This window comes from Rhinichthys klamathensis, unplaced genomic scaffold (assembly GCF_029890125.1).
Source record: "Rhinichthys klamathensis goyatoka isolate OS25496 unplaced genomic scaffold, OSU_Roscu_1.1 h1tg000384l_1, whole genome shotgun sequence".
Lineage (NCBI taxonomy): Eukaryota > Metazoa > Chordata > Actinopteri > Cypriniformes > Leuciscidae > Rhinichthys > Rhinichthys klamathensis.
The window spans coordinates 71,911-95,756 of record NW_026606888.1 but is presented as its reverse complement, the minus strand read 5'-3'; the positions used below and the strand labels follow the sequence as shown (position 1 = coordinate 95,756).

The following is a 23,846-nucleotide window of genomic DNA, read 5'->3' as shown; positions in this document are numbered from 1 at the left end:
AGTCCATTCCAAACCCCAACGCAAACTCCACGTAAAGTAAAGAAAAGAAAAAATTTGTCTAGTGCCACCAAAAGGTCCAAATTGGAGTCAGACAGGCGTCGGAGTAAGACGAGAGTCAACCTCGGGAAGGCATTCAAAAAATGGAAAGATCTCCGGTCTGCTCTTGGTCTCAAACGGGATCCTCAGTTGGCTTTTTTCTTGATAAAACGGTAAGATATAGCCCAGTCTCAAATGTTTGATACAGCCAATCTATATATGACAACAAATGACGATGCGTAAAACGTGTAATGCTTTAGCGTAAGCTAGATACATGTACAATCAGAATTGGTTTTACTACCATTGTTAGTGAACAGTTTCATAAACTAGGAATTGTGTTCGGAAGAATAGTACAACATGAAACATAAAACATATCCAATTAAAGATGCTAACTATGTTTTTGTGTATGGCCTACCGGTAACGTTAGCCTTGTGTCCATTGCTAACATGCTAAGGTGTTCATGTCATTGACCAACAAGGAAGAACGCCGTTGCATTGGCTATATTGTCTTTTTCGGTAAAAATAGTAAATTGTTCCCGTGAATGGTCCATGAACTCTGGTTGCAGTTTCGCTTGTCGCCAGAGGGGGCGTAGTTCTGCAAAAACTCAGAGACTTGCGTTTTGCACCTTTAATGATTTCTTTACAAAGCAGAACAAAAATCTAATTCTGCAAATTTGACATTTTTCTTTCTTTCTGAAATGTCACAGGAACCCCCTAGGGTTCCCTGAATCCCCCCCCCCCCCCCCCCCAAAAGATATTTAGAAGAATATGGATAACCAAACAGGCCCAGGGCCTATTGACTTCCACTATGGGATCCATCAACTGTTTGGTTATATTTTTGTGTTCAGCAGAAAAAAGAAATTCATATAGGCTTGGAACAACTTGAGGGTGAGTTAATGATGACAGAATTAAAAATGTTATCCCTTTAAGTTGAATAATTGAGGTTAGGGGCGTGTTCAAATCCATAACCTAAAGTATGAGCAATTATAATAGTAGCAATATACTGTAATGAAAGCTCTTCTGAAATTTCGGTAGCACTTTATTTTACAGTCCCCATGTACATTCTATGTACTTATTATAGTAATTGCAATAACTGGGTAATAACTAGGTACTAACTCTGAACCTACCCCTAAACCTAACCTTAACCCCTGTAGTTACCTTATATTACCCACTTTCGCACTGTGAAATAGAGTGCAACTGAAATTTCTTGCTCCATATCTTCTCTCACCTTTGCCGCCCATGGCATGAAGGAGTTTCAGATGATCCACTGTCATCTGAAGAATCTCAGCCTTCTCCAGTTTAGAGGAGCCCTGGTCAGAAGGGGGAGACGGTGCTGGTTTTTATTACAATTTTGTTTTAGTTTTAAAACTAGTAGCTTGTACATAAAACTCAGCTGCTTTGAGCCAGTCTGATCGTCTTACCTGTTTCTCGAAGGCACTGGGAACCAGTCTCCTGAGCTCCGACAGACTGTGGTTGATCCTGTCCCTGCGCCTCTTCTCAATTATCTGAGGAATCCAGCGGAATCAATTTAAAGACGGAACGACGATTCGCAGTGGAAAGCATTTGCTAACTGAATTATTTTTGTGGCCGAGGCCTAGTCACAGCATTCTTAAGATCAGATTTTGGAAAAAATAACAAGTCAAAATAGGAAAACACAAATCAAAGTCAGACAAGAGGGCGCAAACTGTAAAAAATGCATGTTGCTGCATGCAGAGGGTCATATTACAGGCATTTACAGAAGAGACCTTGTAGCGAGATCATATATGAATTATATATTTGGTCTGTTCTTGAACAAGCAGGGGGAAAACAGAGCTGGATTGACGTAAACTCACCCCTCTTCTCTTCTTGCGCGCCAGGATCTGTGAGGTACTGCCTGGAGACATGGACCCAGTGACAGGGCTGAGCAAGAGAAAGAGCGAGCGGGGAAGGGGACAGATTAAAGCTTTGATGTCAATGCATATTGTTGTCATTACTGTACTTAATACAACGCAGAAACGCTGTTGCACATCATCAAACCCAATCTAATTTGTCTTGGGGCACAGCTAGACACGGGAGCGCCGGGGTAAACAGAAAACAAGATTATTTTGGTTTAACGCGTTTTTGGACATTATTGTCAGATGGCAGATATGTTATGATTTTCGCATCGTACGAAAGCATTTTCTTTTTAAGCTCAAAAGACATGATGATTACATATCCGCAGGGCAGGCTGAAATAGTGGCTTTTGCGTGCTCTTTGAGCACATCAATACTCTGTATTATTCTTCAATGTGGATCTGGTTTGCATGGGCACTCTCTGCTCTGCCAGCAGAATGACACTGTTTGTTTTTGCTTTTACTTTGACTTCCACGCATAACTATTATTTTTATATCACATCATTGTAACTCCTTTTACCATTAATAGGCTTAATTCACAAACATTCCGTTTGTTTAGAGGGAAAGAGTACAGTCCAAAAAGAAAATTAGTTACAGGAATAAACTCTTGTATAGACACTAGAGCTTTTGCATTCTGGATGAGAGTTTTCAAAGGCAATAAGATGAGAAACGATTGGTCATTGTAGGGCGCAGTTCAAAAGGACCAAATGGCAGTTGCATGCGTCTTCAGTCTGCACTTGATTTGTGTCGCAGCTTTACTGAAATATCAAAAAGACGAAATGACCGAGAGAAAATGCAAACGGACAGAGGAGGAAGCATGCTGAGCTTTATGCTTGTCAGTGGCACTGGCACAGCAATAGAAAGATACGCCTCTCAAGAATGTCAAATAAGATCGTAATGGGCCTCTATCAGCCGTCCTGCTTGATGGTGGCCCTACTTGTGATTTTGACAACGTGCATGTCACATAAACTCCTGTGTCACTGCGCTCTGGTGACTTGGTATGCGCTAGTGTGTCAATGTCCATTTAAATTAGGGAGGGACAACAACAAGACGGTTTCTGTAGAATATTGGTTGTAATATTAGCAATTTGGTGTTTTCTCAAACGTTTGTTCGACACGTCTTCACTGTCCCCTCATGCAGGATCTGTCCTCCTATTTTAAACATGTAAATAAGCAAACCTGGCTGAATTCTGATGCCTCATGAAAAACATAGATAGCACAATAAAAAATAAATTGTGGTCACATTTTATTTTAAGGTGTCCTTGTTACAGTGTAATTACACAAATAAGTACTGAGTAATATTAATTACCAACAAGTACATATATAAATTTAGGGTCTTATTTAGTGTCCTTGTTGCACGTTACATAGTTACTGTAGTAATAACTAAATTATGCATAATTACATGCAACTGATCCTAAACCAAACCCCAATTCTAACCCTATAGTAAGTACATGTTAATTATTATTGTAACATGGACACCTTAAAATAAAAAGTGTAACCGAGTTTGGCTTAGTGTTGGTTGCTAGTAATTATGCATCATTTAATACTATAGTATAGTAAACACATGTGTAACAGACACATTAAAACGGCCAAATTAGCAGAATTGCTTATCCTGGCAAATGCCAACAAATTTAATAAAAACATACAGCATTTGTATAGCTTGTTTTATGAATGTTAAACATTTCATATCTTGTTATAAACAGCAGAGTGCATGATAAACCCTGAACGGCCATGTATAGTCGAACATACAGCTCTCAAAAAAAACACCTTGCATTTTGACCATCAAAGCTGCAATTTTGGCACCGTAAAGAGATGTCGCTTGGGAATTTCGAATAAAACTTAAACTCTTTCTGAGCTGCAGTGTGAGCTCTACATGTAGAGCGACTGACAGCTATATATATACCCATGTCATCGCCACTGAGCACATTATACACCCCAGGTCCTCACCAGTAGCTGTCCTCCTGTCCGACATCGATCAGTTCGTCTGTGTCCGAGTCCGGGGAACTGTAGTCATGAGGTCTCTTCATCGCCACACCTCTATCCCTGCAAGGGGAGGTTGAATCGATGGAGCGATGGAGACGTGCGGTCCTGTCGAGATGATCTCAGATGATGGATTCCTCCTCTGTCCTTCAAATGCAACAGTAAGGAAAGCAGCCACCTTCTAATGCGAGCACGCCCCTCCCTGTTTCCCTTTTTTCCTCTCCACCTTCTTCTCCTCTATTTCTCCCTCTATCATCCGTCCACAATACAAGCACGCTGCTTGGGAGTCTTTAAAAGACCTCTCTTGCTGACTAAGCCTGGTCCTTGTTTCTGCGTTTATGTGTAGCCGTGTTTTGACATATCTAGACCCCCTAGACTTGAAGGCAGAGAATGACAGTCCTCCTCCTGTCTTCTCTCACTTTTCCTGGCTTTTTCTACCGCTCGGTCACCCTGGCTACACTCGTCTTCTTGCTTTCTGTTGCAGCAGCACAAGTGACTGAACTTGGGCACTTTGGAAAAGTTGCCAGTTTTGGCTCCCTCTTCCTTACCCTCCCACACTCCCTCCCTCCCAGCCCCTCATCAGCCCTCCCTTCTTTTTCTCTCTCTGTCATTTCTCTCCTTTCAATTAGCCTCTTCTCTCCACTGTCTCATCTTGCTCTATCTTTACCCGACCCCCCTTTCCTTCTTTCTGTCTCTGTTTCTCTCTGTCTCCTCTCTTCCACTCTTTTTAATTAGTTCCCCTCCCTCTCTCCCAGGACAATAGGAAGAACGCTGTGGGAATAGTGTCTTGGATTTCGACCCACATGCACACATACAGTGGCGCCAAAAAAGTATATGGGCACTTAAGCCACACTTAAAGCTCTATGAATGTCATAGTGTTAGATACAAAATATAAAATCCAGTCTGCAAATAAATGATGTTAAAACCTTTCTAGCCATTTTTGCAATTACTTTTACCTAACTGGTGTGGAAGTGATTTTAGGTGTATGTAGTTCACACAGGTGTTCTGAGTTCCACTAACATTTGGCAACCAGAAATTGTCTCAGTATTTTTTATCAGCCTATCTATTGTTTCATACTTACATTTTTAAAAAAATGTTTTGCTTGAAAAGTGAGCTTCTGCTTTCTTTAAATTAGATAAATAATACATTTGAATTTAAAGTATTTGGACACATTCTATTTGATTTTGATTTTAGCATGTGTGTTTTATTCCTGTGATGTCAAAGCTGAATTTTCAGCATCATTACTTTAGTCTTCAGTGTCACATGATCCTTCAGAAATCATTCTAATATGCTGAGATTGGCTGCTCAAGAAACCTTTCTTATTGTCATCAATGTTGAAAACATGTGTGCTGCTTTTAACTTTTTTCCCCCCAGGATTCTTTGATGCATAGAAAGTTCAAATAAACTGCATTTATTTGAAAAAGAAATCTTTTGCAACAGTATAAATACCTTTACTTTCACTTTAGATCAATTTAATGCATCTTTGCTGAATAAAAGTGTCTTTCATTAAAAAAAGTTATTGATCCCAAACAGTAGTGATATTGTTCACAGTTACGAAAAACATGTTTGAACACTCAAACCTTCATTCTCAATGTGATAAACTATACATGTGGTTACTCTGTGAAAATTCACTCTGTGCCTTTATACAAAGACTAAAATCACTGCAACACCAGCTGGTTTCTGAAAGTGCTTTTTTGAGTGTGGTTGTGTCCAAATACTTTTTGTATCCAAATACCATTGCATTCAGAATCTCTTTGTTGTAGCATCTACACAGCAGAGTTTGAGGCGGGATTATTTGTTCAATCTGTTAGGGAAGCTACCAGTATTATTCTGTTTGCTAGTGCTAGTGACAGATTTACCCACTTCACCTTTAAAGGGATAGTTCACCCAAAAATGAAAATTCTGTCAGTATTTACTCACCCTCACGTTGTTCCAACCCCGTAAGACCTTCGTTCATCTTCGGAGTATTCTCGTCGCTTGATAAACTTAAGATTGAGCCACTGTTGTCACTTGGACTATTTTAACGATGTCTTTAATAAGCCGGCAAGTTCAATCACTGAAGAAGCCTATGGACTAGTATGGAGGAGTGATCCAGCTCTCAGATTTCATCAAAAATATCTTAATTCGTGTTCCGAAGATGAACGAAGGTCTTACGGGGTTGGAACAACATGAGGGTGAGTAAATACTGACAGAATTTTCATTTTTGGGTGAACTATCCCTTTAAGAATCAACTGTTTCACTTCATTTTGATGGTCCCTTTAACACGTTCTGTTGACTATAAGCACCGTTGCACCTGTGTCTATAACTCTCATTAGAGTAGTATTAGTATAGGGTTAGAGTAAGTTGACATGTATTTGCAAAGTTACTTATACACTGTAAAAAAATTGCTGTAGTTTTGCAGCTGGTTGCCAGTAACTTACTGTAGATTTAAATTGATGTATATTTACTGGCAACAGTTTGTTCAAAGTTAAATGAACATTAAACATTAACAAGTCTTTGTCTTTACAGAATAAAATTATAAAATAACAATCTAATGCAAAGCATTCTGGGAACCAGAAATCTTCATCAACCGTTTTCTGTTTTTTTCCTTCAGATTTTGGTTCCCAGAATGCTTTGCATGAGGCTGTTATTTTAGTTTTATTCTGTAAAGATAAAGACTTGTTAATGTTTAATGTTCATTTAACTTTGAACAAACTGTTGCCAGTAATTAACATCAATTTAAAACTACAGTAAGTTACTGGCAAACAGCTGCCAGTAATACTGTAATTTCTACAGATTTTTTTTACAGTGTAGTCAGTAGAATATCTGCTGGGGAGCATCAAAATAAAGATTTAAAAGATATTTAGCCGACAATCTACTACTATAATAAGAGTTATTTGACGTGTTGCAAAGTTACTTGTAGTCAACAGAATGTTCAAAAGGGACCATCAAAATAAAGTGTTACAGAATCGACTGTTAATGAACATATTACTTGACCACTAATCTCAGTCTCCCCCTGAGTCTCTGTGTTAGTTGCGTTCCTGAGTCTGAGGGACAAAGCAGCTCTGATAGTGACCATGAACTGATGCCCTCTGGGGAGAGATGAAGAGAGGTTAAGAGAGGATTTAGCCACTGAGTGTCCGAACAGAGGATCTCCTCAAGGATGACAGCATCACGGTTTCTCATGTCAGACGCGCTGCATTTTCAAAAGAAACTTTTCACTTCACACTATATAGTGCTAAGCACGTACATGTAAACTCGCACACACAGAGGTGTTCACCCCCATCCACTATACCGTGGGAAGCTGTAGGGCGAGAGTAGCCATGGTAATTCGAATTACAAGCGCCTGGCAGGAGTTTGCTGTCAGGAACGGTGCCTTACTGACCCGAGAGCTGCAGCAGCATGCCCTGCATCACACAATACCCGACCCACCCTCTGCCTTCCTGTTAGCCCGCTGCTTTGATTCCATGGGGCCGTATGCAATTATATAGTTTCCTAGTGTGTATATGTTCGTGCCAGTGCAATTGTGTTGGACAGGCAGCCTCTCTGATGCAATTATATCTAGGTGCGGTGACCCCATAAGAAAAAAACAACAACAAAAAAACAGATATGATGTTCAAAATAAAGACAAACCCATGTTTGAATACTTATGAGTTATCAGATGTTAGTGGAACATTTTCATAGTGATGAACTATACCAGGCAGTGTTGGGGGAAGCTAATTAAAACTGTAGCTTACAAGTTAATTATAATTCCAGTCGAGCTGTTGTTTTGAAAAAGTAGTAAGCTATAAGCTACAAACAAAAAGAAGCTAACTACTTTGATGCTACCTTAAAGGCCATTGAGAAAAATAAATGTGCTTAATTGTATTGAATGTGCATTTGTCGTGTATTTCCAATCTTAAAAGTATAAAAACACTTTTCTCGCAAACAATATAAAATTAATAAAATAAAAGGCCACTTAAAGAGAGTACAGTTTCTTGACTTCTTAACTCATGCAAGAACACTTTTGAAAAGTGCACGTTGTGATAATGTCAAATGAAAAGTTTTACTTTGTTTTTTAATTTTAAGTTTCACTGTGTTGCAACTGCTAGGAGACAAAGAGAACTGTTTAGGATGAATCAATTCACTTGAATGATTTGACAGAAGACTCTTAAGATGAGTACATTTCATTAATTTCTTAGCCCACACAATAAAACAGTAGAGTAATTGCACTACACAGTAACTATGCTACTTTCACCCTGAAAAAATGTTAGTAGCACTGCTAAGACACCTGTTTAAAATTACTTCATACATCCACTAAAAAAAGAGTTGGTTGCCATTAGGTTTCATACTTTTATTATTGATTTCGAAAAAGCATGCTTTTTTAAGTGTCAATTGAGTGTCCAAATACTTTTTGGGGCCACTGTACATGCATGTGTGCATCTGTCCATGAGTTTTCCCATGGTATAAAACGCATGTTCTTGTTCAAAAGTCTCCTCTCTCCTCCTGCTATTAGAGATGGATGGTGGCAGCAATTAGCAGAAAGCGGACTTGTGGCATTTGACCGTCGCGGGAGGCTTATGGTTTGATGTGTGAGTCAAATGAGTGTAAGAGATCCCTTTATCCCTCCATCCTCCCCCGACTCCATCTCCTTTCATTACCAATCCCTCTTTTATTCGGGTCTGGATCTCATTTCCAGAAAGCAAGAAGAAAGGAGCTCGAGAGAAAATCGGGCCTTTCGCCGTGTCTCTGCTGTTATTTTTGTTGTCCACCCGCTTCAAAGCCGAGCTTTCTTCTCATTCTCCGTTCTGATTATTTTTCTTTTTCAAGATTTTTCTGCATCCTTCGCTTCTCCCCCTTTCTACTCCTCTTCCTCTGGGTTTTTGATCTTTGTCATGGCACACTTCCTCCACTGATGACAAATTAAGGGGGGGAAATCACAGTGGAAAATGGATGAGAGAAACAGGGGGAATTAAACTAAATAAATAAGTTGATCTGTAAAAATAGTTTGAAGGGGGGAAAACTGAGAACAAGAGCCAGAGAACAAAGCGAACGCTGGTATTGAGCAAAGCAGCTTCTTACGCTCTTGGTTGGCCACTTCAGTGCTTTTGCAAAGCCCTCCCTCTTCACCACAACAAGAACAGCTCCACAATTGAAATTAACAAGCTCATATTTTTACGATTCTCTCATAGGAAGAAGAGCATGCACACACACACACACACACACAACCGCTTTCCGTTTTTCACATACAGTCGAGTCGGAGTCACACGCACACACACACACACACACACACGCGCAAGTTAATGTGCAACTTGCATATTAAATGTTACTGCCAAATGACAGCAGCCAAACTCACACGCTCTTCCTCAAGCAGTAATCGTGTATTAATTCATGCTGACACACACACACCCACACGCCCACATGCTCCACCACATCTTGCACGACTTTCCTGCCTTTATGTGTAAATCTCAGCGGCTGACCCCAAAATCAGCCCGTGTTTTGATGTTCCTTTTCATTTGGCTCTCTGAGTGTTGGAGAGCTGAGGCCCCACTGTGAGCGCTGGCAAATCCCACAGGGACTTATCTCTCCTCCAGCCACGAGAGGAATGCCAGACACTGAGGCCTGCCCACTTTAAAGCCCACAAATGACACAGGTCGCATTGCATGAATCTGTGTATATTCATGGACATGTGTCCTCAAGAACAAATGCCCTGAATGCATGACACATGTCACAACTGATCGTGGTATTGAGGTGGAGCCTCTACGGTATGCTTGCAATCACATGAAAATTCATTCATCTCTTTATAGATTTATAGTTTTTATAACTATGTTTTCATTCTTTTTTTTTTATTATAGCCTACCTATTCTTTATATAAGTAAGGGATTATCCATGGCTAGCTGTGCATTATGATTTTAATGCATGACGTGGAGGCAAAGAACCTCTGCATAGTGCATTCAAATCATTTAATGCACTGCTTGTCATGGATTATCCCGCTTAAGGTCATTAGCCAGCATTGGCAAGTTAAAGCTGTTAATGATTTTTGCAGCACTAAATTTGACTGGAAGGGTCTCTCCGCTTTAAATCAGACATACTGTAGAGATGAAGCAGTGCGTTAAGACTACAGTTATTTGATTTAATTAAAACATTTATTTGAATGAATTAGTCTGTCGAGAGAGAAAGATGTGTTTGTGTGAATTACCTGCTTCTGTGCAGCTTCTCTCTATATAGCAATGAAGCTGTGAGTTTAATTACTTCAAAAACAGCAATGTTACAACCTCCTTGCTGAGTAATATAACGGAGCAATTCAGTAGCGAAGTTATTTTATTAATAAAAGTCGCAGGGCAGTGCTGACAACACGTTTCTGTGCTCCATGTTTCTGTGATTTAACATCTCTGGTCTATCTATGGTCTCTAGGGTTCTGTTAAATACATTTCATTATCATTCGCTGGGTTGTTGCACATTTGTCATACGACACTTTGTATTTGTATTTGTCCTTTTTTTCTTTCATTTAATTTTCTATTTCTATTTTTATTTATAACAATAGTTTTTACTTTCTTTGTTATTTGTCCTTTTTTCCTTTCATTTAATTTTCTATTTCTATTTTTATTTATAACAATAGTTTTTACTTTCTTTGTTATTTGTCCTTTTTTCCTTTCATTTAATTTTCTATTTCTATTTTTATTTATAACAATAGTTTTTACTTTCTTTGTTATTTGTCCTTTTTTCCTTTCATTTAATTTTCTATTTCTATTTTTATTTATAACAATAGTTTTTACTTTCTTTGTTATTTATCTCCTGAGATCTGCTATGAGCCTCCTTTATCTTCCTGACCTGAAGTTTATTCTTTACACTTCCTAATATTGTTTCTTTGAAAGAAATTGACTTCTTACATTTCACATGCATTTAAAACTATTAACCAGGAAACAAGACATTGACATTTGTATTTTTGTAAAGCTTTGTAAGATGGTACCAGTGTTATTTTAGTTAATTATATTTTAAGTTTTCATTTTAGTTTGTTTTAGTAGGCTTTTTAATTTTTTTTTTAAATATTTGTAACATTTGTATTTAGGTTTATTGCCTTTAACCAAGGCAACATTTCTAATTTACGTTTTTTTTTTAAGTTTAAGTTTTTTTTATATCATATTTATAATTTGTTTTATTTCAGCTGTATTTCAATTAAAGATAATAATTTCTAATAATTTTAATTTCAGTTAACAATAACAACACTGGACGGTACACTAGGGCTACATTCACACTGTCAGTCCAAATCCGATTATTTGTGTATCCGATTGGAATCTGATCTAAAATTATTGAGTCCACATTGTGTATCGCAACTTTTCAGATCAAATTTGTGTGTCCCATTCCACTCTTTCGTTTTCCTGAATATCGGCATTGGTTTCTATGGCAATGATGTTACGTTGGTAGGTATATGCCAAAAACAACAACAACAACAACATGGAGGGGTTTGCAATACAGATGTTATTTACAACATGACAATGTGTAGCCGCCGCGCTGGACTAGCTACTGCGACTTATGAGGCATTGGCAGAAACGTAGGAGGCTGGTATGAGCGGCTTTATACCGTGTTGTCGTCTCCGCCGGTTTCAAAACACGTCTCCGTTATATTGTCATGTTCTGCTTGTCCGGCACAACACAACCTTGTGTCTGCAGCGACTTTCAGCATGTTTCCTATAACAACGTCTGACGTTTGCATATTACGTGGCGTGAGAGAGTAAACCACGCAAAATCCAATCAGAGCAGTCAGACTGAAATGGATTTCTAGAAATGCATTTTGGATTTCAAGCCTCATATGAATGTAGCTCGAAACGGATTTGTAAAAAATGCATTTCATGTGATTTTTTTTTGTCGTTTACACATCTGATCGTATTTCAATCGGATATGTACCAAAATCGGATTTGGACTGACACTCTTAACAAGGTTTAAGTGTGACCAAAGTTATGTAACTAACTATGCATGTATGTGCTGCAAAAAATGTAGTAGCATTGGTCCCATTCAGTCAGTGAAAGGTCGTGTTACCATGATTTACACGTTCTTGATGACAGAGCGACAGCCTGCTAGCAAAAAGGCCTACGATTTCAGGCAGCGAGTAAGGCGGCCTCCTCCCTCCATCTCAGCCAGAGGAAGACAGCAACACTGTTTACTCACGCAGTCATGCCCGCCTCATCCGGCTCCCAAAAGATAAATAAGAAGGGCAAAAGCCAACAAGAGGAAGCAGAAAGGGCCCTTTGTGGCCAAGAGCGAGGTCCCTTTCAAGCTGTTTTCCCACAGCGCCGAGCCCCCGATAGAGGGCCTGACTGCGGTAACTCTCGCTGGTGCCGGTGCCCAGACGGGCCGGGTAGGCCTCACTAGGCCACAAGCAGCCATTGTCTGTCGCCACAGAAACCAGCGTCTTCATGTCAGACATGTTTTTCTGTTTGTTTTCTTTTTTTTGTCTTTAATGTGGCCAGGGGAATGTTTCCTCCCCTTCTCCCCCCAACCCATCCACATTTCTTTCCCTTTTTTTCTTCTCCCTCCAAATGTTGTCCTCCTCCCTCTCGTTCTTGTTCCATCTCTCTTTATTCCTCCAAAAGATTGTCATTTGTAAAGCTCTTGAGCGGTAGGCAGGCCCTATCTTTGTCATGGTGTTGTGGCCTGCCTCTCTCATTTTTTTTTTTTTTTTATCTTACTTTATGAGGTTTTGGCACAAGCTCATACTTTTTCTGACTTGAAAAAGGGGGGAAAAAACACTCAAAAACAACAAAACCTATCCCCAAAGAATTCTGTCGTTCCCACGCTAAGCCAATTTTCTCCTCTAGATTAAACAAGCTCCAACAACAGAAGGAAAAGGAGAAAGTGGAGAAAAGAGAGAAGATCTGGTTATGATTCGGGACTCTAAACTAAGAGAGGATGCCCCACAGACATCGAATGAGAAAAACAAATCTGTAAAAAAAGAGAAGTGTTTCTATTTTTAAGAGTCTAAAGAATGTCACTGTGTGCCATGACTCAAAGGATTTGCAGCTCCATGGTAATCAGTTCATTCTGACTGAGATCGTCAACCACATCACACGAACTACGCCATCTTTTATGAGCTGGGCAAGAGGAGGGGAAGAAACGAAAGTCAGAATAATTTATTTTGCGCTCGTAGCCAGTGCCACAGCATTGTTTTGGCAATGTTACTCTAAATTCTCTTCGGTATTCGCTTGCAACCACTGTTTATCTTAAAATGGATGTTTTATGTAGCTGAAATATCTTCTTGGTTTTGTGTTTAAATTTTCAAGTAATTTACAACTCAGAGGTGAATTCACTAAACAGTTGCCAAACTTTTGCACACACAGTATTTCAGCGCAAAAACCTGCATCTTATTTACTTTTCCTAACCCAAGGGTACGTTTACATGACAACAATGTACTAAAAACCAAAACGTTTTTCCTTTGCATTTTTCACATAAGACGTTATAAAAATGATCCCTGTTCACACTGATCCGTGAAAACTATTGAAAACGCTGTATTATGCATGCCAGGCCAGTAGTTGAAGATGTCACTTTGTAAAGAAACTACGCGGCAACAGACTGAACATGTAATAAGCATGATGTCACCGTTTAAATACAAATTCACGTTTTTGTAGTTTTACGTCTTTGCACCTGCACTTGAAACCCTTTTTCAAAAGTTTGCGTTTTCAGGTCCCCAAAACGTTGTCGTGTAAATGAGCGGCCAAAACTTATAAAGTGTTACGTTTTAAGTTGAAAATGGTGTTGTGTAAACAGCCCCTTCTTTACTACCCGCAGTCTAGTTAAAACTATATGCTAGATTAGCTGAAATTTTAAAAGTTTTCCCGAATTGGGGCTTATTCTTATGAATTCGTACTCTCATTTGTACACTTTCTACAATCATGCTTACTTCTTCTTCTAAAAATAATGTCAAATCACATTGCATGAATTCATATGAAATCCTCACTTCGTAAAATAGGCCTAGTTGTTTTCTCATGATAACAGGTTGGCAGTTAAATTAGCAGCTAGACAAAAACTTACAATCATAAAACAGCCTGGAAACTTGTATTTTCAGCAGGATTAGGAGATCCTCTCATTTGAAATCATATTCTAAATCAAACTTTTTGCTATTTTGCATTTTTTAAGACATTTATCAATTTAAATTTAATAAATAAATGTATTTTTAATTATGAGGTATATTGGCCCATGTATAAATGATTTAAAGAAATTATGTGTTAACAAAACTTGGAATTGGATAGATTTTATAATAAAGAATGTGAATGTATCATGCGTTTTGATTTCACCTTTTTGCCTTCATTTCAAGTTGCTTCTAAAGCTAAAGAAAATCACCAAAACACGTGGACATTTATCTGAGATGTCCTACTTTGCATTGGAAAAGCTGTCATAGCATTCCAAAGAGAGCTAATTTTAGCTTTCCAAGAAGAAGAGGATTATGTGTTCAGGACAGGAGGTGTTGTTGAAAGGATGGGCTAATGTTATATTACGCCTGACATAATCAGCTAGAGATGCTAACTGAAAGCTAGCGCTATAGGCTAGTTGTTTGGGACTGATGAACAGCCAATCACAAACCAAACCACAACAATCTTTATCTGAGTATAGTTGATTACTGGCTTATTTGGTAGCTTATTCAATATGTGCATGTCTTGTGCATATCTGTTTACTTTATAAAGGGGTGGTTGATTATGATTTAACTTTTCTAACTTTAGTTAGTGTGTAATGTTGCTGTTTGAGCATAAACAACATCTGCAAAGTTACAACGCTCAAAGTTCAAAGCAAAGGAAGATATTTTCTTTTAAAGAAATCGTTTTTTAAGGACTACAACAAACGCTGGTAGAGACTACACGACATTCGTTAGTGACATCACTAACCCTAAAATTTACATAAAATTTACATACGCAGTCCATGTTGAGAAGAGGAGGAGTTGTAGTACAGCACTTTTGTGAGTCTGCATACTCAAGCTGTCACATCCGTCTTTTTTACATGCAATACAGTACATAACACAAATGCAATCGCATTTCACTCTGTAGGCATTTTAGAACAGTTTCCGCACGAGCGTTTTTATAGATTATCATGACAGAATATGCTAATTGAAGATATAGTTAACTCCACATCAGCAACATAAATTCATCAACTAACCATTCAGAAATGTCCTGTTGCATTCTACATGTTGTCACTTCTTGAGTCTCTCCGTCATTGTCTGACTCCAGTTTAAACATAAAATGCAGAAAGGTTTCTGACATGTTAGTGCCTGTCTGTGTGAGGTAATTGGAGCTGCTAACACACACACGAGCTCTTGAAGCTCCGCCCTCTGTGCCGGGAGCAGCAGCTCATTTGCATTTAAAGGGACACACGAAACAAGCGTTTTTGCCGACCCTCAAAAAAGGGACAATTTTAACATGCTGTAAAAAATTATCTGTGGGGTATTTTGAGCTAAAACTTCACATACACACTCTGGGGACACCAGAGACTTATTTTACATATTGTAAAAAGGGGCATTATACCACCCCTTTAATGTCAGAATAAACAGACCATTTCAATTGTGAAAACAGACAGTTTCGAAAGTTCATGTATGCGCAGTTATTATCAGAGTTTTGATGTAGCCTATACATTTAAACTTAATTTAAATGGCTTTAGTCTGCCTTTTAGTTCAGGATTAGCTCAGCATGTAGTTTGGTCTTAGTTTTAGTGTTTGGTGGGTGTTGGAGAGCTGTCAGTCTGTGGTCAGCCTGCATGATATTGAGGGCTGCAGGCCTCCGGCTCTGTCCACCACGCTGCTATGTTTGAACTTAATTACAACCAGTCGGCCCTGTCATTACAGCCCAGAGCAGCCGAGCGACGGCCGGCCCGTAGGTAGTGGCGGCAGAATCCCAAACAACAGCGTGCAGTCACACACTCTCATGGGCAGAGCAAACACACATTGGGATGGACACAGACGTATCCAAACCACACAGACACAAACAGAAACACAGATGCAAGCGAAGACCATTGTCACGCACTCCACATCAACACAAACTAAATCCTTGCCTTGCAGCAGACACAGATTATCATGTATTCATAAATCATAAAATAATCATTCTCTATCAAAGGTGTTGCATTGACAGAACTGTGGTGTAATTAACAGAATAGTTGAACCAGAAATTAAAATCAGGTTATTATATATATTTATATATTACAATTTGTTTTTAAATGCTATTTATTGGAACACAAAATAAGAAATTTTTGATGATTTTTTGCACACACACACACACACACACACACACACACACACACACACATATATGCAATGGTAGATTACTTAGAAATTGTAGTCAGAACTGATTTCGAAATTACATTATGAAAATTGTAATTATTTATAGAATCTATTACATTACACATTTTAGGTAATACAATCTGACTACTTTTAGATTACTTTTTACCTATAACTAGTTGTTTGTGCTTCCAAAAAAAAAGCATGCGTACTTAACTTTCCGAACACCTAGGCTTTTTTTAGAATGAAAAAGATTAATTGGGGAAAATCAATAAATTATGCATAAATTATTACTGCCATTATGTAAATAATGTAATCATGTAATAAATGAAAACGTTACTATAATCTGATTATGAGCATTTTAAAACATAATATACTCTAATTACAAGTACTTCATTTTTGGAATCTGATTACAGTCAGTTACTACACACACACACACAAGAATATTAATACAGTTTTAAAATAACTGTTTAAATTTTAATTTATTCCTGTGAATAAATATTTAAAACAATAATAATAGAATAAATATACATAATGATAATTTAATTTGTTTTTGTTTTTGGGTGAACTATTCCTTAAATAAACAGAGGAATGAGAAGGAAGGCAATGAGTGCTGCAGATCTAAAAAGCTCTGCTTGTGGCCGGAAGCATGTGGTTGTAGCGACAGCAATTATTACTCTCCTTTGCCTCAAATAAATGATAATAAAAAGGCTGACATGTTTATTTCTGGCAGTCGCCGGCCTGGGAGAGAAAAAGAAGACGCGCAGGGCACAATGAGACATCGCCTCTGAATGACACAAGGACATTAAGTTGTAATTACAGAGAGACGAGATTTCCTTTCTGACCACAGAGGAGAGTGGTGTCTTCAGACTGCAGAGGGGCGCCGGTCCTATTAAGGCCCCCAAAATTGGTATCATATCACCAAGACCCCCAACTACACCCCCCCCATCTGATGTCTAGATCCTCAAGACACTTTGTGGTGTATTATGACCGTTCCACCTCAAACAAACACACCCACCTACCCGCCCACAACACGCACGCACACAAAAGAGACAGTCAAGGCTCTGTGTCAGATCTTGTGATCAGTGTGCGAGGGGTCTGCGCTGGTGCCACAAAACAAATTCCTCACATTCTGCGATAATTCAAACGTTTCACGCCACAGTTTTTGCGCCCATGAGAGGCAGAGCACGGGAATGGAAAATGCCATCATGTCATGGCAATCTCTCCCCATTGTCTCTCTCTTTAATCAGTGCTCTTCTGTGGCTCTAAATATCCCAGTGGTGTGCATCTACGCCTGGGAAAAAGCAGCTCTTTGCCCTGCTCAGTCCCAAAACACCACATCGCACCCTGTCTGTCTCCTCGCATATGATGACAGGAACATTTTCACTTGTATTCTTCAATCTTAATGTGTAGGAGCACCTTAGGAGATCTGAGAATGGCAAAAAAAACAAAGGTCCACCATATTTATGACACATCCAAAAGTGGTGAATCAAAGCACTTTTGGGGAGCGCTCCATCTTGAAGCAGGAGCATCAGCATTTGATTTAGGGGAGTTTTAAGTTTGAGGGGATTCAGACAACACTCTGGTTTGTAATTCCTAGGAATTATAAGGATGAATAGAGTTTAAAGCTTTACAGCTGACACAGATTATACTGTACATGTCATAATATAATAAATGTGTTTCATTGACAGTACTGAGGCATGGCTAATGGAATAGTTTACACTGAAAATAAAATAGCATTATTATATTTTATAGTAATATGTATTATATTGTTCAAAACCCATATACTATATATATGTTTTTTTAATAGACCCCAAAAGAAAATACATTTTAAGAATTTTTGTTGTCATACAACAGTAGTTCATCGCAATCACTGGCCAGGAAATGTCATACTCCATATATATAATTATACAATATTATAAAATGTTATACAAATTAAAATAACAGTTTGGCATTCTAATATATTTTGAAATGTAATAATTTTTTGTGATTGCACAGCAGATTTTTAAGCAGCCTTATTTATGAAACAACACAGTATTGCACTGCACTATCTGTCTCCTTGCATGAGGTTAAGAAAATATAACGTGTTGGTATTTTTAATAAATATGGCTGCCTGGGGACTTTTGTTTTTGCCATTTTCAGATATCCTATAGGGTGCTCTTACATTATTGAAGAATGCAACTTAATATTTTCTTGTATTTTCAGATATAGGATGAAGAATGCAACTTAATATTTTCTTATATTTTCAGATATAGGATGAAGAATGCAACTTAATATTTTCTTGTATTTTCAGATATAGGATATATCAAAAGTCCCCAGCGATATTTATGAAAAATCCAAAAGCAGACAAATCAAATGCACAAATTTTTAGTTCTTTTGGGGGGAACACTCCATTTTGAAGCAGGAGCATCAGCATTTGATTAAGGCGTATAGTTTCAAGTTTACAGGATTCGTGGACAACTCTCTAGCTTGTATAGGAATTATAAGGAAGAATAGAGTTTTATGAGGTGCTATAAATTTCATTTTCAAAAGAGGGTGTATGGCGGCTTATGTCCACTCGCCTACCCTGCGGTTTAGAGGGGCCACCATGAAGCCTTTGTGTTCTGTGGGTTTACCATGGGAAAAATCTGCAAACAAATAACTCACCCGGTGACCCATCAGTGTTAAAAATCACTTTCGAGCGCTGTGGATTGTGATGCATGGGTGCGGTGCAGCCTACAGGAACTGCATGTTTGTTTTATCTCGGTCCAAATGTTAAAAAACAGCTATTTTCAGGCTAAAGAGAGCAAATAAACACACATTCCATTGCAGACAATGGGGGTAGGCACATGGTCTGACATGAGCTGCAGTATGGGCATGTTAGGATTTGGGCATTGTGAAGACATCAGTCCTCACTCAGAGCAGGATCTATTTCAGAGCACATGTGAGGTTGTCATCTTGTCTCACAATGGTGGTCGACCACTGTGCTGAAAAATAAACTACTTCTCATGAATGTGCTGTTCATCACCCTGTCGGCTATGTAACAGTGGTGTAAATTAGCACTTGTTGAATCTCTTGACAATACCAACTGTTTCAGGGATTTTGCTCCCTCGTCTGGTGATAGTGGTAAATGCACTTTCCTCATTGCCCTTTTTTCATATTAGCTAGCCACCTTATTTTTAAAGGGATAGTTCACCTACAAATGTATTTTATTTACTCATTGGAGACTCGGTACAGACAGGAATATATAGCCTATAAGCTATAATAGCTAAGCTAAGTGATAACTGAATATTTTTTATCCATGTTTCATCCACCAAATTATAAATTCTTCCTGTGAATTAGTGTAGAAAGTAGGCTAACCTTAATGCCAAAAAAGTCCACACTTCATTTATCTATATAATTTAATTTAAATTAATGATAAATTAACGGTCTCTCTATTTCAATATATTTAAATGAAGTAATGAGTCATGACGAAAAAAAAAAGAAAAAAAAAATACTATAATCAGCATAGCCATAGCATGACATAAATGACTCCATAACGGAGCTTCAAACTCTCTCTCTCTCTTTCAGTTAGTCAGTCCTCTCTTCGGTTCTGCGTTCTAAATCAGAGTGCTTTTAGAGTATACATAAATGGCTGACAACCAAAGTAGTGCACTGCACTATATAGGGGATAGGGAGCGATTTCGGGGACACTCCGCCCGCTACTATGGCAGCGACAGGAAGTATAACGTAGAAATCAGGAAGCAGCTCGTCTGGGAGACATTTTTAAAAGACCATCATGAACAAAAACAAAACATACACTTGAATGTAAGTATTAAAAAAATCACTGTTGTTTAAAATTCAGTTTTTAGCATCAAAGATGTTTTTACATACTCTGTTGTTCCGTGTGCACGCACGGATTGCTTCCCAATAATTCGGTTATTATACTTAACTCCATTGCTGTAAAACATAACATATGGTAAAATAGCATTTTGTTATTCGTGAATTATAACCACTGATGTTTTAGCACGAGCACGATTTGGTCAACTTTTGATAATATCGTGACAGTGATTCGATTGTCTATTTAAATATTCCACCTTAAATGTTATGGTGAACTGTGCATTAATTTAACAGTGTGATATTGGTATGATAGTCAGTATGCATTTCATTCCAGTTGATTGGTTTCGTAGTTCGGTGGTCAAAATATCAGTGAAATCTTACTTAAAATTATCTATGAATTTAAAACGGGGATTACCGTTTTTTAAATTATTATTTTATAATGAAAAAAATCCATATACAATTATTATGATGTTTGCAGGTCAAACTGACCGTAACTGATTGTACAATTTACCAAACATCACACTATAAAGAATTATTAACCATTACAAATAGCAAGCAGTATACACACACACACACACAAAGCATATATTGTTAAGAAAATGACTTAAACACGTAACAAAAATAAATATGATTATGTATTAATTTAACTTTGAATATACCTTTTCAGATGTTATTTTAAGTTTTGTGCTTTTTAGAAATAGTTCTTTAATTGGGCTTATCATTTTATATTTTAGGATCAAGCACTAATTATGTGCTTTTTGCAAATGTAATTGTTGCAAGTTTTAGTAGACTTTAGTTAATGATTATTATTATTATTTATTTTTTAATTAATATCAGGGTTTACTTCCACTCAACTAGTTTAGATGTGTGAGAAAAAACGGGGACGTCTCGCCACCCTATTTTATCTGTTTGTGAAGCTTATAAGAGTTTGAGAATATGCAATTATTTCATACTAGGATATCTTTCTCATGATCATTGATTAATTGATTTATTTTTTAACCTCTACCCTGCCAGAGAAACGAATGGCTGCCCTACGGTGAATATGGAGGTTCCTTCCTATCTGTCCAGGCTCTTGACTGAGCTGAACGAACAGCGTAAGAGGGACTTCTTCTGTGACTGCAGCATCATAGTAGAGGGACGTGTTTTCAAAGCACATCGTAATATTCTCTTCGCCAGCAGTGGTTATTTTCGGGCTTTGCTGGTGCATTACCTGAAAGACAATGGCCAGCGACACAGCACGGCCTCTCTGGACATCGTCACAGCCGAGGCGTTCTCCTTCATCCTGGACTTTTTGTATTCGGGTCACCTGGACCTGCGCAGTGAAAATGTCATTGAAATAATGTCAGCTGCGAGCTACCTGCAGATGACCGATGTGGTGAACTTTTGTAAGGGCTACATTAAATCATCCCTGGAGATCTGTAACAGAGAGAGGGAGAGACACAAGGACAGGGAGGGTTTGGATCATAGTGCAACCCCAGTTTCAGCCACCAGTGCCCCTGTGGCTTCCACTTCCGAAGCCGACCAAAGGACCTGTCAGGTCACCGAAGCCGTCAGCCCAGATGATGCCCCAACGGCTGCTATCTGCGCACCAGCGGCCACCAGTAGTAAAGACTCAGAAAGCGAAAACTCTCAAGGAGCATTTCTCAACCATCATCCCATGAATGCTCCACTGAAGGTCAGTCCAGGCCCGGATTTAGTCAACTCATCCACCCCAGGTCTGCTTCTGGGGTTGGTGCACCCCAAAATAGAGTATGACCCTGATGAAGAGGGCGAATCTTCACGGGAATCCAAAGAAACGACTCTTTATCAAGGCCCAAATCAAGATGGAGAGAGAACAGTTAACACTAGCCCTGCTCCAAGCACTGAGCACTCCTCCGTATCATTTTCTAACTGTCCTATGAAGCAGTTTCCAGATGTGCTGTACAGAGGGGGGATGAACCCTAACCGGGATGAACACTATTCCCAGAGTTTGGGGTACGTTGGATTCGGCCGTGGTGATGATGGACTTGGTCCTGCCGTCCCATGTGGGATGGAGATTCAGAATGACTGGTATGGGGATGATCCAGGTGAGGGATGCTGGATAAAATTGCTACAGTAACACAATCATTTTTGATTTGTGTTGTAATTTATATGTGTGTTTACACAGGGAGACTACACAAATGTCCGTTCTGCCCATATACGGCCAAACAGAAGGGCATTTTGAAAAGGCACATTCGCTGCCACACAGGAGAAAGGCCGTATCCTTGTGAGGTGTGCGGCAAACGCTTCACACGACAAGAACATCTTCGCACTCATGCGATTTCTGTAAGTCTTCATAAGCCCTGAGGAATATGTGTAGCTATAGAGCTGCCAAAGATTGCTTAAAAGTATTTCACACAGTTAAGTTAACCCATTTACCAAAGTTGCTATAAATCTGTTTAATTTTGTTCTAAAGACTGGCCAGAGTAAGAACATAAGCAGGTGTCAATATTAAATGCACACAGTAATCTTATTACCAGACTCTCATTAATTTATTCATTAATCACAGGGTGACATTTTATTAAGTAAATAGCATTCAACATGAATGTGATTTTGAATCACTCAAAAATGCTTTTAATAGAAATTAGGTTAATTTTATTTTGTATTGTGAGCTTCACAATACACATTTTCAAAGCAGCTTCAATCATGATGTTCATATTTTTTTTAAATATCTTCATGCCTATAGTTGCATTTAGCAGATTAGATATATAACAATAATATAATTTACATATTGCATTTATATAAACAATTAAGAATGTAAAATGTACTATATTAGGCACATGTCTCTTTATGTGGGTATACTGTATGTATGCAGGTAAATTTAAATTACCTATTTATTCAACTTCATATATAGAGGTGTTCGATAATATACTTTATATTTTGTGACAATATTAACAAGCAGGTAGTTTTGCTATACTGTATAAATAGCTTTATGTAAGTATACTGCATGTATGCGAATATAGAGAACTGTGCAATAATATTCTGTGACAATATAAGCAATCGGAGCCGAGATGTTATAGTATATATTGCTTCATGTGAGTGTACTGGATGTATGCCCTTGTTTGATGTACTATGTATATAACTATAAATATATCCTCAAACATAACATTAATCGAAGAATAATACATTAGCAGGAATTACAGTTTTAGACCTATGGCACTCTGGGCCTTTTTGAAAATATACAGAATATACAAAAAGTACAAAAAGAATCTTTGTATTCATATTACAATACATACAAAAAATATTATTATATAAATATAAATAGGTTATTAAAAAATTACGATAGAATTTAATTAATCAAAGCTTAAAAAGCATGAAAGATTCCCTATGTTAATGAGTTGACCGCTGATGACTAGTGGTACAGATATGTTCTTGGAATTTTCTTCCTTAAAATATTTATTAAAAATACATTTTAATAATGTAAAAAAAATATATATATATATTAAAAAATATATGCATTAATGCAAATGCACTACATTGAAAAACAGGCAAATTCCAGCCAGTTATCAATTAATCAATCAATTAAATCGATTTATATATCAGTATATCTAAATCTATATTTTTTGTTTTGAAGGTGCATCGCTCCACATGGCCCATTGTTTGCAAAGGCTGTCGTCGAGTGTTCTCAGGCATTGTGTCCCAGGGAATGAAGCGTTTTGGACTTTGCGATGGCTGCACCTTTGTTACTACAACTAATGAGGATCCCTCCTCCATGAACCTCAGCATTCAGTCTGAAGCTATGGAGAGGGGCGCTAGAGACTCTGATTGGCCCATGTTTATAGTAGATGGGGATGAAGCGGAGGCTAGTGCTAGACAGGATGATAAGCAAAATGTTGCAAAGCAGCTTGGGGAGAATGGCATGGGAGGTTCATTGCCATAGTTGCACTTGTTTACCAAAAAAAAACAAAAAAACTTTGTGGACTTTGTGAAGTACAT

The 23,846-nt window shown here is 38.1% G+C and overlaps 3 protein-coding genes across 4 annotated transcripts in view; 2 read left to right on the top strand and 1 right to left on the bottom strand.

Annotated features, from left to right (window-relative positions):
* The window catches only part of heyl (hes related family bHLH transcription factor with YRPW motif like), a 6,604-nt gene extending 2,177 nt beyond the window's left edge, over positions 1-4,427 (bottom strand). Inside the window, exons 1-4 of the mRNA XM_056233954.1 lie at positions 3,852-4,427; positions 1,868-1,934; positions 1,457-1,540; positions 1,264-1,345 (exon numbers count right to left, since the gene is read on the bottom strand). Coding sequence (XP_056089929.1) covers positions 1,264-1,345; positions 1,457-1,540; positions 1,868-1,934; positions 3,852-3,931 — 313 coding nt within the window. The 5' untranslated portion in view covers positions 3,932-4,427. The remainder of the gene's footprint in view (positions 1-1,263; positions 1,346-1,456; positions 1,541-1,867; positions 1,935-3,851) is intronic.
* The window catches only part of gmpr (guanosine monophosphate reductase), a 49,010-nt gene that overhangs the window by 1,146 nt on the left and 24,018 nt on the right, over positions 1-23,846 (top strand). The gene's annotated exons all lie outside the window — the stretch shown is intronic.
* Positions 1-23,846, top strand: part of zbtb8b (zinc finger and BTB domain containing 8B) — a 25,281-nt gene extending 1,435 nt beyond the window's left edge. The window contains exons 1-4 of one of the 2 annotated variants that reach the window (XM_056233949.1): positions 19,771-19,880; positions 20,907-21,958; positions 22,039-22,196; positions 23,485-23,846. In XM_056233949.1, coding sequence (XP_056089924.1) covers positions 20,935-21,958; positions 22,039-22,196; positions 23,485-23,790 — 1,488 coding nt within the window. In that variant the 5' untranslated portion in view covers positions 19,771-19,880; positions 20,907-20,934 and the 3' untranslated portion in view covers positions 23,791-23,846. Of the gene's footprint in view, positions 1-19,770; positions 19,881-20,906; positions 21,959-22,038; positions 22,197-23,484 lie in introns of those variants that run through there. The other variant, XM_056233950.1, reaches the window with a different exon arrangement.